At 41.0% G+C, this 17,589-nt stretch overlaps 1 protein-coding gene across 1 annotated transcript in view; it reads left to right on the top strand.

Moving 5' to 3' along the window:
* UBL3 (ubiquitin like 3) overlaps positions 1–15,395 on the top strand; it is a 48,974-nt gene extending 33,579 nt beyond the window's left edge. The window contains exons 3-5 of the mRNA XM_089512555.1: positions 3,199–3,285; positions 13,351–13,428; positions 13,703–15,395. Of these exons, the coding sequence (XP_089368681.1) occupies positions 3,199–3,285; positions 13,351–13,428; positions 13,703–13,755 (218 nt within the window). The 3' untranslated portion in view covers positions 13,756–15,395. The remainder of the gene's footprint in view (positions 1–3,198; positions 3,286–13,350; positions 13,429–13,702) is intronic.
* Positions 15,396–17,589: the final 2,194 nt, after the last annotated feature.

Consider the following 17,589-nt stretch of genomic DNA (forward strand, 5'->3'; position numbering starts at 1 on the left):
TGAGTTGTGCCCAGAAAATAATGATGATGATTATTATTTTTATCCTGCCTATTCTCCATTTTGAGATTCAAAGTGGCACACAACATATTTAAAAACATATTGTTAAAAATCCACAAGATTCAAGATTTAAAACAGTATTAAACAATCAAAGCATTAAGGCCAGATTAAAACATATATAATTAAACAGGTACACACACCCTAGTGCAACCAGCACATTATTTTGGTGCAGTGGTGTCACTAAATTTGGTGTCACCACAATGGGCCTCCTGGGGTGGGGGGTGCAGATGGGGATGGGGGTCAGTAACCCAGATGGGAATGCTGCTAACCCAGCATCCTGCTGCCACCAGCACTCTGAGCCAAGACAGCAATGACGGGATGCTTCCCTGAGTAAGAACAGTGTTTTAATTATGAAAAATCTCCACCCTCAAGGAAAGAGGAAATCACAGCAAAAAGTCCCCCCCCCACCAAGTACAATTGTAGAAAGGAGACAGATGGATAGGGAAGGGGGGGCTGCAGGAGAGGAGATCAGAAAGAGGGGTTCAGAAGCTTCACCCCCATCTTCACCCTCCAAATGAGGGAGGCACTCCAAAAAGATCCCCCCCCACTTTCTTTGCAGGGGAGGGGCTTCACTTCTGACTGGTATCACCCTCTCTAATGGTGTCACCCAATGAATTGGTATCTCCTGCACACCCCATCTTGTTCAGATGAAACCATAATAGTGCATCTCTTTCTTTATTTGTTTGCCTTGATATTCTGTATGTTTATCTCATCTGAATTAGATAGAGAGAGCTAGGTGTAAACCACATTGATGACCCCCTAACTCCTTAGATAGCAATGCTTGTTATTTCCATGAAAAATGTAAACAGCTTGATAGACAAACTGTGCTTTGGAAAACTCAATTCCTCACATACTCACAAGAACCACTGTCCCACCTGCATCACTCTCATCCCTCAAATTCTGGAACAGCTCTTCCAAATAATCACTGGACTGCATTGACTGCCTGGAATAAGAACTGCAGACAAACCAATGAGAGATGTAATCTAACTCATTACTTAAGGCAATTTCAGTGCCAAACCCAGGTCAGAAGCTGATTTATGCTAATCAGACCCCTAAGCTTAATCTGGTTTCAAAAGCATAGACCATAGTGCAACTCTGAAGGGAGAGAGAGCACATAATAATATAACCCATTCCTGACTTTAAGGAATGGACTTGTGTCCTGCACCCATTTGCATTTGTAATGAAGTATTGCCAACAGTATATCTGCTCATCAGCTCATCTACCCATCATATGTCTTACATTTGTGATATGTGCCTAAATCTTGTTTTCTTCTATGAAGCTTAGGCCGTTTGAGATATTTCATATCTTTCATGGACGACTCAGTTTTTACCAACAGGAGCATTTGACATTGAATGTTTGAATTGGTTTAAGCAGGGAGTGCTGATCAATCAGGCAGAATATTACAGGGCCCATGATAACCAACAGTAATATGATTTGGGAGATGGAAAAGTGGCTCAGATACACACAAAAAAGCATATTTCTTAACCAGACGTTATACTGATTTTAAATAAGTAGCTTTTTGGTCTGTAGTTACTGAGCAAGAGTGAAGCGTTGATTTGTTTGAATGAGGAGAGGGTTCTTTGATTTAAGGATTCTCCTTGTTGTGAGTTAATTATCTTACAATTAAATGTACAATAATGTAAAGCTTTAACCTGATTCTTTATAAAATTTACTGTATAATAAACATATATGTATATAGTGGGAGCCAGTGTGGTATAGTGGTTTGAGTGTTGATTCTAGAGACCAGAGTTTGAATTCCCATTCAGTGATGGAAACCCACTGGGTATCCTTGGGCAAATCATATTCTCTCAACCACAAAGGAAGGCAAAAACAAACCCCTCTAAAAAACCTTACCAAGAAAATGCCATGATAGGCATGCCTTTGGGTTGCCATAAGTCAGAAATGACTTGAAGACACACAAGAACAAAGTGTACAGTGGTATTTATTAGTACAGTGGACCCCCTCCCCTTACACTTAAGCACTCCCTAAGCAGTTTACAAAGTGTAAGCTAATAGGCCCCAACTATCTGGGTACTCATTTTAGCGACCTCGGAAGGATGCAAGTCTGAATTGAGCTTGAGCCCTTTTGCTGGTATTGAACTCGCAACCTTATAGTTTGTGAGTCGAGTGGCTGCAGTACAGGCATTTAACCACTGCGCCACTAGCAAAAGGAATACATGATGAGTTTCCTGAGAAGGGGAATGAATAATCAGAATCAAAAGTAAGAGTCAGTCTTCTGAAGCTAATTTTGAAGATAATACTAAACACTAGTCTTGAGGATATTGGAAAGTCTCTGTTTTCGATTACCTGAGATTTCTTGTTAGATCTGAACCTTGAGAAATTCTGGTTAGTGTTCATTTAGCATTTAGGAAGCAGACCAACTTCTGATCCTGTCTTTTCCTAAATCATAGTTTCTTGAACCAGAAGTCTAGATCAACATGCAGTTGAAAATAGAGGCAAAACGTTTTAGTCTGTAACCATTCTAGATGAGAGGAAGGAGTGCACAAGCCTGAGGCTTAATTGTTTGGTCTCGTACCTAAACCCAGTAACTTATTGATGAACTTTACAATACAGCTTCCATGATATAACTGACTTATAACTTGCCACTATTAAAAACCAATGGCCTGTATCAAATAATATTGTTCTACTAGAACACATATAATAAGCAGAAGCCATGTTTGAACCTCTTCATAAGGGGAAGTGAATCCAGTGCAGTTTTTACTTGTGCCACATAATGAAATATATCTCTGTTGTCCTGGGTTTAACAAATATATGCAATAATAAAACATACTCTAAAATGTTGTTGCTGATAGGGACACTAAGAGCAGACAAATAACTGGTGCACTTGTCTTCCTGTGCATGCTTGTGTACTCTTAGTACAACCAGAAAATCCAACAAGAGCATTTTGTTTGTCTTGTAATTTCATTTGTAAATGGAATTGCTATTGTCAGTTGATAACTGCTGACATTCTTACTATTTCTCCTCCTTGACAGCTGGCTGTACTGCCCTTTTTAAGAAGCATATCCTTATCTACCTTATGACAAGGAATCAGACTCACATGCGGATCATTATTGCCTATGGATGTACTTGTTTAAAATGTGTCAGGTTGCTTAACAATCTTTTTACTGGTTTTTTTTTCCAGACTGGGAAGAAGAGCAAGTGAGCAGTCCAAATATTTTGAGACTTATTTATCAAGGGCGGTTTCTTCATGGCAACGTGACACTAGGAGGTAATAAAAGAAATTGAGTTACAGAGACCCTAGTTCTATAGGCAATGTTAGGTTAAAAAATAAAATAAGATATCATCTTAGAAACATACAGATCATAATCCAGAACCAAAATACTTTGGGTCTTACTGATTTTTTTCTTGGAGATTTCAGAATTGCTCTTGTTGAAATTGTGGAAACTTGAATATTCTCAGCTTTGTGTTTGATCCATTTACTGTTTTTAAGTAAAGCTTCAGTGATATATTTTTCCCCACATATAGTTGAGTTCTATGCTGTAATCACGATGTTGAAAATAAATGTTAATGTTCAAAGAATTGGAAGGGGCTTCATCCACAGTGGTCCCTGACATGTCACATTTATATTCATTCATCAGGTTTCCTTACTTACTTTTAAAACACCATCTGTCAAACTGTAGTATCAATAGCAACAGATAGTTCTGTTTTAATTGGAGAAGAATGTTATACAGTAATTTTTATCAGTTTTCATATGCTACCTGTATTGCATACCATTTTTAGAATCTATGTTCTGAATGTTATGGGAATTGCTTAGCAGTGCCCTAAGTCCCATTGAGTGGGGAGACACAGAACAGGAATAAACCAAAGCCGCCTTGCTGCATTTAGCATAACCTTCAGGACACAAATCACTAGTTATATACAGATTAAATAGTCTGCTTGGAGTAGAAAAGCAATTCAATTGTGCCCTCTTGTGGTCTATTTTTCTGTGTGTATTGTGTTTTTTCTTTCTTAACAGGCATCATGATACATATTCCCATTTCTTGTCCTTTTACTCTGGTTATTTCATAAAGTTATTCTCCGTAGAATCATAAAGTCACCTCTTACTGTCAGGAAGTGCTTCCTAATGTTGTGGTAGAATCTCTTCCTGTACCTTGAATCTGCTGCTTTGTGTCCTAATCTATGATACAGCAGAAAACAAGCTTGTTCCATTGTCAGTATCACATCCTTTCACATATTTGAACATACCTATCACCTCACCACTTAACCTTCTCTTCTCCAGGCTAAATATACCCAGCTCCCCAAGTCTTGCCTCATAGGGCATGGCCTCCAGACCTTTATCATTTTGGTCACCCTCCTCTAGACACGTCCCAGTTTGTCAACCTCCTTCTTTAATTGTGATCACAGCTCGTCTTCGTACATATGTTAATAAAGTCTTAGATCAAATAAAAATGGTTGATTTGTTTGCATGTCATTATCCATGACACATGAACATTTGTTATGGCTTGGGCAGAACTGTCCAAATCAGGTAGGTCAGCATGTACTTCTCTTTTAAGTCTCTTAGCAACCCATCTTGAGTGTGTGCCAGTGTGCAACACCATTTAATTTAATATTGGTGACCCAGTTGTCATGTAATAGTAAGCACAAATTGCATTTTTATATGCATTCAATTATTTGAAGGTTTCTTACTCTGCTCCTCCATCAAGAAAAGGCCCAAATAGGCTTCCAAGGGTCACTATTGTGGCAGTCCCCGCCCTCTGATTCATAGTCAGAAAGACATAACACAAACAGAAAAGCAATTGAAGCCAAAGAAGAAAACATACATTCTCAGTCACTAGTTGTGAGTTATTTTTTCCCTAATGACCAGGCAGAATACTGCTCAAGGAGTGGAGGAACCAAGTGTTGTTCAGTAAACAGAACAGGAGTGACCCTGCCTCCCTTCCCCTTCCCCTCCTATTACCTGAGGGGAGTGACTCCTTCACAGAACTTATGGTGGCACTACTTCCTTTGGCTCCTTCTGTTTTATCCCTCCCACAGTGGTAATTATTCAATGCTGGCAGACACTGAAGAGCTAAAATTGAACAGAGCATTTCCCTTCAACAACTCCATGTATATATTGTTGCATAGTCTCTCACGTAATGAGTCACATGATGCAGAATTAATCAGATTATATGGCCCTTTCCCAAGATGATTTAAACAGAAGAGGTTAAATGAGCAGGGTAGTACTTATGCTGTGATATGAGGTAGGCAATGAGGAGAAAAGGAAAGGTGTGGGAGATGTGCCATGAACAGTGAAAGGCAACATGCTTTGACCTCCTGAGAGCATGTTCTTGTGCAGAACAGGAGCAAGATTAATACAATGGGAGTAGTAATGCTATCACAGGCTACCAGGTGATGGGCTAAGTTTGAGAAAATAAAAGAGGTGATGTGCTAAAGATATCAAATCCTCCTCAGGACCATTGTCTACCTGCAGGAAGACCCTTTTCTCTCTCTCAGACATGACCCTTTTTAAAAGCATTGTGGTCATTACAACACATTCTTAGTTGTTCATAAAAGTATTGCATAGATGATAGACTTAGTTGTTGCTATTTAATCAGGTGATGTAGCAGTTTTATATTTTTGTGTGCCTCTCTTTTTGGCATTAAATAACAAAATATTATTCAGCTGTAGATGTTATTTACCTGAACTTTCAAGTAAAAAGGAAAAAAGAACTGTGGAGAAAAGATGGATTAGCTTAGCAATAGCGGCAGCCAATCACGAGCCAGCTGCCTTCAGCCAATGAGACGCTGGCAGGGAGAGATCGAAAGTTCTGTTGTGGCAGTTAAGCACTTCAGATAGGGTTTGGTTTTCAGAGCAAGAGGGTCTTGCTACATCCAGAGAGGGACAGTTATACTGAAAGTCCAGAAGTGGGGGACATAGAGGGGTAGAGTCCAGTGTTGAGGGCCTCCTTATACACACAGGACTGCAAGAGAGGGATTTGCTGTGGGGTCATATCCTGAGGGATATTTAGCCTTGGTGGCTGGTGTAGGTTTAAGAAAAGAACCTAAAGATAAGGACGGTGTGAGGGTTTGTTAATTACAGGAGAGAGTGTGGAGAAGTTAACTAAATCTGTAACTAAATGATACGAGAAAAATACAAGTGCCTGAATTAATGTATAATGTATATCTGTTATCTATTCAAGTAACACCTGTTTATTATTATTATTATTAACCTTTATTTATAAAGCGCTGTAAATTTACACAGCGCTGTACATACAATCTTTTAGTTAGACGGTTCCCTGCCCTCAGGCTTACAATCTAAGAAGAGGAGCTGCTTGGCAGCCATTTTGAGACCGTGTGCTTGAGACCGTGTGCTCGTTGCTGAAGGGGGAGGAGCTTCTGTGAGTCACATCTGTGAGTCACAAGGGGGTGGAGCTAGCAGACTAGCTTTATATACCAACTTCCAGAGCCTTCAGAACAGTCCGGCCAGAGAGAGGAGAAGGAGAGGAGCTGCTTGGCAGCCATTTTGAGACCGTGTGCTCGTTGCTGAAGGGGAGGAGCTTCTGTGAGTCACATCTGTGAGTCACAAGGGGGCGGAGCTAGCAGACTAGCTTTATATACCAACTTCCAGAGCCTTCCAGAACAGTCCGGCCAGAGAGAGGAGAAGGAGAGGAGCTGCTTGGCAGCCATTTTGAGACCGTGTGCTTGAGACCGTGTGCTCGTTGCTGAAGGGGAGGAGCTTCTGTGAGTCACATCTGTGAGTCACAAGGGGGCGGAGCTAGCAGACTAGCTTTATATACCAACTTCCAGAGCCTTCCAGAACAGTCCGGCCAGAGAGAGGAGAAGGAGAGGAGCAGCTGGGCAGCCATATTGAGACCGTGTGCTTGAGACCGTGTGCTCGTTGCTGAAGGGGAGGAGCTTCTGTGAGTCACATCTGTGAGTCACAAGGGGGCGGAGCTAGCAGACTAGCTTTATATACCAACTTTCATTTTCTTTAACGCAACAACTCTGCTCAAGTGGCAACAGGTTAGAATCAGATATTGAAACAGAACCTTCCCTTTAAGTGTAAGATAGCAGCCAGTACTTACCTTTAAAGAAGTATTCCCAGTAGATTGACTGTTATATTTATTACTAAAGACCTTGCAGTATGGACAACGAGGGATCTGCTGCAGTCACCTGCAACTCTTGTGGAATGTTTCTCTTCTTGCCTACAGAAGTGGAGAACTTCACATGCACCAAATGCAAGTTGGTAGCACTCTTGGAGGAGAAAGTGCAGCAGCTGGAGTCCAGAGTAGCTACACTTCAGCATATTAGGGAACAAGAGGATTTCCTGGACACAATAGAACTAACCATCTTGGACGAGTACCACACAGAGGAAGATGCTAGGGTGGAAGAGGTCACTTGCCAAACAGAGGAGGCAGACAGCTGGAGGAATGTCACAAAGAGAAGTAAGCCAAGAAGGAATTGTTCGGGGAGCTTGCAGCTAGAGAATCGATTCGAAGCTCTTTCCCTTATCAAGGAGGATGAAGAAGAGCAGCATGGACAGACTTCAGGGACAGAGCAGGGGACCCTGAGAGTCCCACCCGAGGGAACAGTCGCTGCTAAGCCTCGGAGGAGGCGTGTGGTCGTAGTGGGGGACTCCTTGCTGAGGGGTACAGAAGCAGTGATTTGTAGGCCTGACAAGATGTCTCGAGAGGTGTGTTGTCTTCCAGGTGCAAAGATCCGTGATGTGACAGAGAGGCTGACAAGACTGGTCAAGCCTACTGACCAATACCCCTTCCTTTTGGTCCACGTGGGAACTAATGATACTGCAAGACACAGCATTCAGAACATCAAAAGGGATTACGAGGAGCTTGGTAGGAAGCTGAAAGGAATGGATGTACAGGTTGTCATCTCGTCTCTTCTGCCAGTTGAAGGGCATGGGTCCAGGAAGGGAGAGGAAAATAGCAGATGTGAACAACTGGCTTCGCAGATGGTGCCGCCGAGAAGGATTTGGATTCTTCGATCATGGGCTGCGGTTCCATGAGGAGGGACTTCTTGCAACGGACGGGTTGCATCTCACGCCAGTTGGAAGAAATGTTTTTGCCAACAGTCTCAAGAACTTGATCAGGAGAGCTTTAAACTGAGTTCCGAGGGGAAGGGAGACAATATTAAGGAAGGCGAAAGGGATGGCGAAAATAGTCAAACTGACATAGAGGAAACAAGGCAAACAGTGCAAGGACCCAGCAGTGGGAGGCAAAAAAACTTGCACAGGCAGCAAGTAAAAGGGAACCATGGTCTCCGATGTCTCTACACTAATGCACAGAGCATGGGAAATAAGCAAGATGAACTTGAACTCCTAGTACAACAAAGCAAATATGATATAATAGGCATCACTGAAACCTGGTGGGATGAGTCTCATGATTGGAATGTGGAAATAGAGGGGTATAACCTTATTAAGAGAAATAGGCCAAACAGGAAAGGAGGAGGAATAGCACTATATGTCAGAGATATTTACACCAGTGAAGAGATCCTGGACATCAATCATGGAAGCCAGGTGGAGAGCATCTGGATAAGAATCAAAGGGGAGGGAAACAACAAGGGTGTTACGGTGGGAGTCTACTACAGACCCCCAAGTCAGACTGAGGAATTGGATGATATCTTTCTAGAACAGATGACCACACAGTCAGAAAAGAGAGATGTAGTAGTGATGGGCGACTTCAACTAACCTGATAATTGCTGGAAGTCAAACTCAGCAAAATCCTCAAGGTCTAGCAAATTCCTCACTTGCCTGGAAGACAATTTCATGGTCCAAAAAGTGGAAGAGGCAACAAGGGGGTCAGCTATTTTAGATCTGATCCTAACCAACAAGGATGACTTGGTTAATGGGGTGCAAGTGGTGGGATCATTAGGTGGAAGTGACCATGTTCTCCTGGAGTTTGTAATACAGTGGAAAGGAGAAGCCAGGCATAGTCAGTCACGCATCCTAGACTTTAGGAGAGCGGATTTCAGTAAACTTAGAGAAGTATTGAGGGCGATTCCATGGTCAGAAATACTAAAAGATAAAGGAGTTCAGGACGGATGGGACTTTCTCAAAAGGGAGATACTGAAGGCACAATTTCAAACAGTTCCAGTGAGAAAGAAAAACGGGAGGTGTCTCAAGAAACCAGGATGGATGACTAAGGAACTTTCAACCGAGCTAAGTTTGAAACGGAACGTGTATAAGAAATGGAAAAAAGGGGGAAATCACGAAAAAGGAATTCAAAGAAATAGCAGGCATGTGTAGGGGTAAAGTCAGAAAAGCCAAAGCGCAGAATGAAGTCAGGCTTGCTAGAGAGGTTAAGAACAATAAAAAGGGCTTTTTTGGATATGTCCGCAGCAAGAGGAAGAAGATGGAAACGGTAGGGCCACTGCGTGGAGAAGATGGCAAAATGCTAACAGGAGACAGAGAAAAGGCAGAATTACTCAACACCTTCTTTGCCTCAGTCTTCTCAGAAAAGGCAAAGGGTGCTCAACCTGAGGATAATGGAGCAGAGGACAGAATAGGGGAATTTCAGCACAGAATAAGTAAAGAGATAGTAGAGGAACACCTTGTTAATCTAAATGAATTTAAGTCTCCGGGACCAGATGAACTCCATCCAAGGGTATTAAAAGAACTGGCAAAAGTAATATCGGAGCCATTGGCAATCATATTTGAAAACTCCTGGAGAACAGGAGAGATCCCAGCAGACTGGAGGAGGGCAAACGTTGTCCCCATCTTCAAAAAGGGGAAAAAAGAGGATCCCAACAATTATCGTTCAGTTAGTCTGACATCAGTTCTAGGAAAGATTCTGGAGCAGATCATTAAACAGAGAGTCTGTGAACATCTAGAAGGCAATGCCATAATCACAAAAAGTCAACATGGGTTTCAGAGAAACAAGTCATGCCAGACAAATCTAATCTCTTTCTTTGACAAAATTACCAGCTTGGTAGATGAAGGGAATGCTGTGGATATAGTATATCTTGATTTCAGTAAGGCCTTTGACAAGGTTTCCCATGACATTCTTGCAAACAAGCTTGTAAAATGTGGGCTAGACAAAGTAACCGTTAAATGGATCTGTAATTGGTTGACCGGCCGAACCCAAAGGGTGCTCAACAATGGCTCCTTTTCATCCTGGAGAGAAGTGACCAGTGGGGTCCCACAGGGCTCTGTCCTGGGCCCAGTGTTATTCAACATCTTTATCAATGACCTGGATGACAGAATTGGGAGCATACTTATCAAATTTGCAGATGACACCAAATTAGGGGGAATAGCTAATACCCCAGAGGACAGGATCAAGATTCAAAATGACCTGAATAGACTAGAAAGCTGGGCCAAAGCTAACAAAATGAAATTCAACACAGAGAAATGTAAGGTATTGCACTTAGGGCGGAAAAATAAAATGCACAGATATAGGATGGGTGACACCTGGCTGAATGAAACTACGTGTGAAAGGGATCTAGGAGTCCAAGTAGACCACAAGTTGAACATGAGTGAACAGTGTGATGCGGCAGCTAAAAAGGCCAATGCTATTTTAGGCTGCATCAATAGAAGTATAGTGTCTAGATCAAGAGAAGTAATAGTGCCACTGTATTCTGCTTTGGTCAGGCCCCACCTAGAATATTGTGTCCAGTTCTGGGCACCACAATTCAGAAAGGACGTTGAGAAACTGGAGCGTGTCCAAAGGAGGGCGACAAAAATGGTGAAGGGTCTGGAAACCATGCCCTATGAGGAACGACTTAGGGAGCTGGGGATGTTTAGCCTGGAGAAAAGAAGGTTAAGAGGTGATATGATAGCCCTGTTTAAATATTTGAAAGGATGTCATATTGAGGAGGGAGCAAGCTTGTTTTCTGCTGCTCCAGAGAACAGGACCCGGAACAATGGATGCAAGTTACAGGAAAAGAGATTCCACCTCAACATTAGGAGGAACTTCCTGACAGTAAGGGCTGTTCGACAGTGGAATGCACTTCCTCGGAAGGTGATAGAGTCTCCTTCCTTGGAGGTCTTTAAACAGAGGCTGGATGGCCATCTGTCAGGGATGCTTTGATTTGGATTTCCTGCATGGCAGGGGGTTGGACTGGATGGCCCTAGTGGTCTCTTCCAACTCTACGATTCTATGATTCTATGATTCTATGATTCTAAGACACGACACAAAAAGAGAAGGGAGTGGTGGTGGGGAATGGGATCAGGTCCAGCAGATCTTCTCCACCTCCGAGGCCTGGACCAAGGCAGATCGACTGGAGGAAGGGCTTGGCTTCTTAATGGATGCTTAAAAGGAGGCTTCCTGGGTCAGAGAGGGGCTCACCTCTGGGAATGCTTCTCTAAACAATATAGTCTTTAACTCAGTTTTGAAACTGGGTAGAGAAGTGATGAGGTGTGCATGTGGGGGAAGAAGGTTCCAGGAGTAAGGGGCAGCAAGCGAGAAAGGACGAATTCGGGAGGGGGCAGTGGTAGTCCTAGACTGTGACAGGAGACCTTGACTACAAGAGCGGAGGGTGCGAGTAGGAATGTAAGGAGAAAGAAGGTCAGATAAGTAAGGAGGGGCCAATCCATGGAGGGATTTGAAAATCAATAATAAAAGCTTGTACCGGATGCGGAAGGGAAGCCAATGAAGGGAGGATAAAAGAGGTGAAACGTGGTCAAAGCGGCGAGCGGATGTGACAATACGGGCAGCTGAATACTGGACAGAGATTAAAGGATGGAGGTGTGAAAGAGGAAGTCCTGTCAGAAGGAGGTTACAATAATCTAGTCGCGAAACCACTAGGGCATGGACTAGAGTCTTGGCAGTAGAGGCTGAGAGGAATGGACGGATCTTGGCAATGTTGTGGAGAAAGAATCTACAGGCCTTGGCGGTGGCCTGGATCTGGGGAATAAATGACAGAGAAGAGTCAAAAATGAAGCCAAGACTGCGGGCTTGATGAACCGATTGAATAGAAGTGTCGTCAACAGAAACAGAAAAGGAATAGTGAAGGGTGGGTTTAGGTGGAAAGACAAGAAGCCCAGTCTTAGACATGTTGAGCTTCAAGCGCCGAAGCCGCATCCACTGAGAGATGGCAGTCAGACAAGAAGAAACTTGCTGTTCAAGCCCCGTCAAAAGGTCAGGGGTGGAGAGATACAACTGAGTGTCGTCAGCGTACAGATGATAGGAGAAACCAAAAGAACTGATGAGTTTACCTAGAGACACTGTGTATAGAGAGAACAGAAGGGGACCCAAGACAGAGCCCTGGGGAACTCCAACAGATAGCGGAACAGAGGATGAAGTCTGACCACCCGTGACCACTGCAAAATATCTGTCTGACAAGATTTAAACCAGTCGAGAGCAGAGTCAGAGAACCCAAGGTCAGAGAGTAAATCAACCAGGAGACAGTGATCAACTTTATTATTAAATTAAATTAAATTAAATAAAGCAACTGTTTTAATAAAGTTCAGTTTTTATTTTAATAAAAGCTTGTCTTTATTTTAAATACCTCCACGTTACCATTATAAGGTCTTTTGAAACAGAGTCTTTAAAAGGTCTGTCTTTTTAGAATGGCACATCACCTATTTTAGTGGCAGCGGTGGGATAAGAACTCCCAGGTGCCTGCCACCATAGGAGTGGATTGTGGTGGGTGTGCATCACAAGAACCACTTTGTTTTAAATTGTTTTTACATGGAAAGGGAAGTAAGTAAATGGAAAGTGTAGGTTGTCTGCATAAATAATATAGGAATGCAAGATTCTGTGGTAGAATACAGTGGGCCCTCCCATTACACAGATCCCCCACATAAGGGGAAATCCCCGTATGCTCATGTCCCATTGGAAACAATGGGGCACATACCATTGTTTTTCTCGCTGTGTGGCTTTTGCTTATGCTGGAAGCTGTGTATAGTGCGCCCACATATGGCGTGGGCACACTGTATTTTTATACAAATGGTTTAACTCCTTCATTTAGGAATTCATATATTCTTAATTTTTGTGAACTTGTAAATTGTATCTGGTAGGTAAAATAGTTGTGTATGTAGTGGTATGTACAGTATATATTTTCAACAGTTGTACAATATATTATGTAATACTTTCAAGCTCTATACTGTTCTGTAGAGGCTGCAATTTTAGCCTTTTCAGTTTCTAAACATTGTGCTCTGGGGTAGATATTTTGCTGAGAAATTGCCACTTTTGATCTTCACAGTGCTGACATAATTCAGAAAAAAAATACTTAAAATTGTACTGAACTATGTAATGTGATTTATATCCACACAGTAAGTATCAGTTTGGGTATTATAGAAACAGTCTCTGAACAGGATCATATTCAGTCAGAGTAATGGCTTCCAACATTGTATGGATTATGACGAGTATTTAACAAACTATTCTTTTCTTTTCACATAGCATTAAAACTTCCTTTTGGAAAGACTACAGTGATGCATTTGGTGGCTAGAGAGACATTGCCAGAGCCAAACTCTCAAGGTAGGCTGATTGGTGCACAGCCAAAGTATCCATGGTTTAGTTACATATGTGTAATAGCTTATAAAATAAATCAGACTGAAAAATCCTAGAGATATCTAGGTGTGTTTAAACCATTTTTAGAACTACGGCATTTAAATTCAGAAATGGAAATATAACTTGTCATTTTAAAGACATGTTGCCAAAACCTATAGTGCCATTCAGGATTGTAACTGTTAGACTGCATACAGAGCAATATTTTTCTTTAATTATCTACAATTTCTCTGTTGTTCTATAGGTCAGAGAAATCGTGAAAAAACTGGAGAGAGCAATTGCTGTGTGATCCTGTAAAAGCTCTGCTGTATCTGCTGCTTGTGATTTAGAATAGTTTTTGTCTTTCATGCCGCTGGACTAGAGGAGACCAACATTGCTTCAATCACCATTAGGAAGAGTCTACCTGTGAATCCATTGAACTGAAATATTACATGAACACTGTCACATTTTCCCCTAGAACAATGAACACCATTTTTTACCTTTTTACTTTTTAGTTGTTGAACAAGCTTATTAATACGTCACTTCTCCAATGCATTCTCTCTCTAAAGAAAAGTTAACTATTCTCTTCAACAGGAATCATTTTTCTGCCATAAAATCACTCTTAATCTGAACTTTAACCAATCAAGATTTCTAGATGCAATTTGCACTAAAAATGGTTGGCAAGACATAGACCTCATCAGCAAAAGTTCTTAAGTATTTGAAACACAGAGAAAACGAATCAGCACTGGAAAATACTTTCAGCAGTCTTGTTTTCTTGAATTCAGTAATGGCCAACTGAAAAACAGAAAAAAATAACTACTAAAATAATTCTACCTAAGTCAGCCTTGGTGGCCAATCTGGCACAAATACTAACTAAAATTGTCTGACTATAGACATATATATATATATTCACAGCAACAAACAATGTGCCTGTAATTTTTAAGCACTCTGTAGAGGGCTGTTGTAACTGATTTTTTTCATTGATATGCACTCTTCTCTTGTACATTAGTTGAGTGCTTGTTCAGACAGCACAGATAAGTGCAGAGAGTGCATTTCCTAGCCTTAATATGGGAGGGGTAATTTCCTGTAGTACATAGGCTTTTATTAATGTGCATAAATATTAGAAGACTTCATTTACTAATCAATTTTATGTCTTTGAATATCAACAGTCAGTGTTTTTCAATCATTCTTATTCCATCTGTATCTTAGTGTCCAGAGTCATGCTTGCTCATTAGTGACTTCAAAGGAAATAACTAAATGGAAAAAGGAGAAAAAATCGAAAAACCTCTGAGTTTTTGTTTGTTTATGTTATCTGCATTTGGTATTAGTGCTTGCAATTGTATTGGAAGTCAAAAGCTGTTTTTTTTTTAAAAAAAAAAGCATACATAGTTACAAAGGATGCCATTCTTTTACTTCATAGACTTAAGAATTGATATGCTAAAAAATTGCACAGCACTAAAGCATGAGTTAGTTTCATCTAAACCTGTAAAAAAATATAAAAGATTTTATATTTTTTCCACTGGGGAGAGATTCTTCCTAGTTGAAATTACAAATCTGTAGAATATATTTAATAAAAATCTTATAAAAACATGACTATAGAACTTAAATATAGATTGGCGTATAGAATAATACAACAATAATCCATATAAATAGCTCTAGGCTTTTTAAAAATGCAGGTTGACATTGTGTTCTGTAATTGAATCCATGGCCCTTACAAGCATTCTGTGTTTTTTGAATGGTCAACTTCATTTAAATGTAATCAGGTTATTTTATTCAATGTTATTGCTTTGACAAAATGCTTTATATGCAGTAGGCCTACAAAGGTATTGTTCATAATGATCAAAATTAAATTTGTATAGAGCAGAGTTTTAAAACAAATTGTAAATAGCACTAAACATTTTCTTTGCAACCTGTACTGATAAATTCTTCTGTAAACTAAATAAAAGAAGAATATTGTAGTGCACGTGGTTGTGATTTGAGGGCCATGATGTCCTTTTCAGTTATGGAAAACATAGTATAGTGGGTGTGTCCATCTCTTGTTTCTTTTCAAATCAGATGCATTTTTTGGGTCCATGTGCTGACTTCATGCATACACAGTGAGTTCTTACTTCTTCTTCATGGTCTCTGTGAATCATACAAATGGGTTGTACTGCGCCTGTGCAGTGCAACCCATTTGTATGAATTCGCAGATGACCACTTGAAGAAATACCATTACAGGTATGCAACCTGTCCTTTTTTCCCCTTTGAACAGCACACTTTCCAACCATATTACTGATTGATTGATTGATAGCGCAGTCAGTGTACATTGCACTTCAAATTTATTTTTTAACCTTTCTACTTTAGAATGTTTGACTTGTGATAAGAGTGCTGTATGGGAAATAGAAGTCCAGAGTTCCCATGGACACATGGAACTCATTACTTGTTGTCCTCTGCATTCTGCCCTGTTAATACAAAAACAAATGATTTTGCTATGGTCTGAGATGTGGGGTGAATAGTAAATTAAATCCAGTGATAGGTTTCTGCTCATGAACAGAGAATTTTCTTTTCCCCCTTGCACTCCTCCCAGATCTGCTCTGGAGGGTCCCCCAACTGTCTAGAGCAAATTCACATGGAGTGCACAGGGTTGCGAAGGGTGGTAGCGATTAGTAAATCCCTTTGCTCAGCTAAGTTTACTCTTCCTGCTTAACCAAGAATTAATTTGAATAAACAGTATGATGAAGTTTTAATTGGTAGTACCAAGAGAAGGAAACACAATAACTTGAAGCTGCTGTGGAAGACCAAGTTAAATCTTTTAACCTTCCTCCACCCCACCTCACCTTTCTTGCTGATAAGATGTAGTGGCTGCCTATCAAAACACATGGCTCAGCACAGCTATAGACAGTGTGAACACTTACAGATGCTAGTCTTCAGCTCCTGGAAATTATATGCAATTGGAGTTCTCCATGTGGTTGTGAAAGACCTTTTGCAAAACTAAACCATGCTGTGACACCTGATACTGCAGTCCTGCTACATCAGTTTTTGTGTAAAGGATTTACATTACAGTGAATTCAGGGTCTACACTGCTGGATTTGAGTAGTGGGTGAGGATAACTAATGTTCATGCTATATATATGGTGCAGTTCTTGTCAGGCCACATTTCCTAGTTAAAACGTGTTAGGAAAAATGTCCTCTGATATCCAGCAACCAGGTGTACTGATGGTTAGGATCTGGAGTATAGTAGGCATAAGAATTCATCCTTACTTCCTCTTACGTAGAACTGTTGGAATACAATTACCAGAACTGGCAATTTGGGAACTTGTAGTGGGGGGGGGGGGGGAGAGACCCAGGTTTTCTTCATCATCGCACCACTACTCCACTGGCATAGACTGCAGCTAACAGTAGGAATTGATTAAAAATTCATATCTGGGCTTTTAAGGACTGGAAGAAGCTGACAGACTTAAAAAGAGTGACTTTATCCTTGGGTAAAGGCATGCATATGAAGCTGCATTTTTACTGAGTCATATCTTTGGTCTGTGATACTCAGTTTTATCTCTCCATCTAACTAGCAAACTAGCTCCAGGGTTTAAGATAGGTCTTTCCCAGCCATATCTAGAGACAAAACCTGGGACCTTCTATGTGGAAAGCATGTGCTCTGCCACGGGCCACAAAGTTTGAGATGGAGAAAAGCTTCAAATTGCTGCTTATTTAATAAGTACCGAGAATCTCAGAGTAAGAGGAACTAGTACTGTATTCCCAGACAAGCTGGAACCAGGGACAAGGATGGGCAGTTATTCACTTGGCAAAGTGGGTCAGCAGTAGCAAATCTTGGATAGGTTGAAACCGCACTGTGAAGTGTGAATTGGAGATGTACCAGTGCTAGATTTGTAATATTTGACTGACTATCAGGAAATAAAATTCAGGCAAAGCAGTGAAGAAAGCCAACATAAAGCAATAAAAGATGGGCATGTACATTGTGTTTGCTTATTTTTTCTGAAGCAGGGACTGATGTAGGGCTGTGCCTGTCTAATCTACCCCAGGTGGCCTCTATTGAAAACCTACAAGTAACATGCATTGGATTTTGCAATGTGTGTTACAGTGAGAAGGAACCAGCATACCGTAATATGGAAACAAGGATTTGATTCACATTGCCTCAGGGGAAGGCAAGCACAAACCT

This window comes from Sceloporus occidentalis, unplaced genomic scaffold (genome assembly GCF_023333645.1).
Source record: "Sceloporus occidentalis isolate IW3139 unplaced genomic scaffold, rSceOcc1.0.p SCAF_2, whole genome shotgun sequence".
NCBI lineage: Eukaryota > Metazoa > Chordata > Lepidosauria > Squamata > Phrynosomatidae > Sceloporus > Sceloporus occidentalis.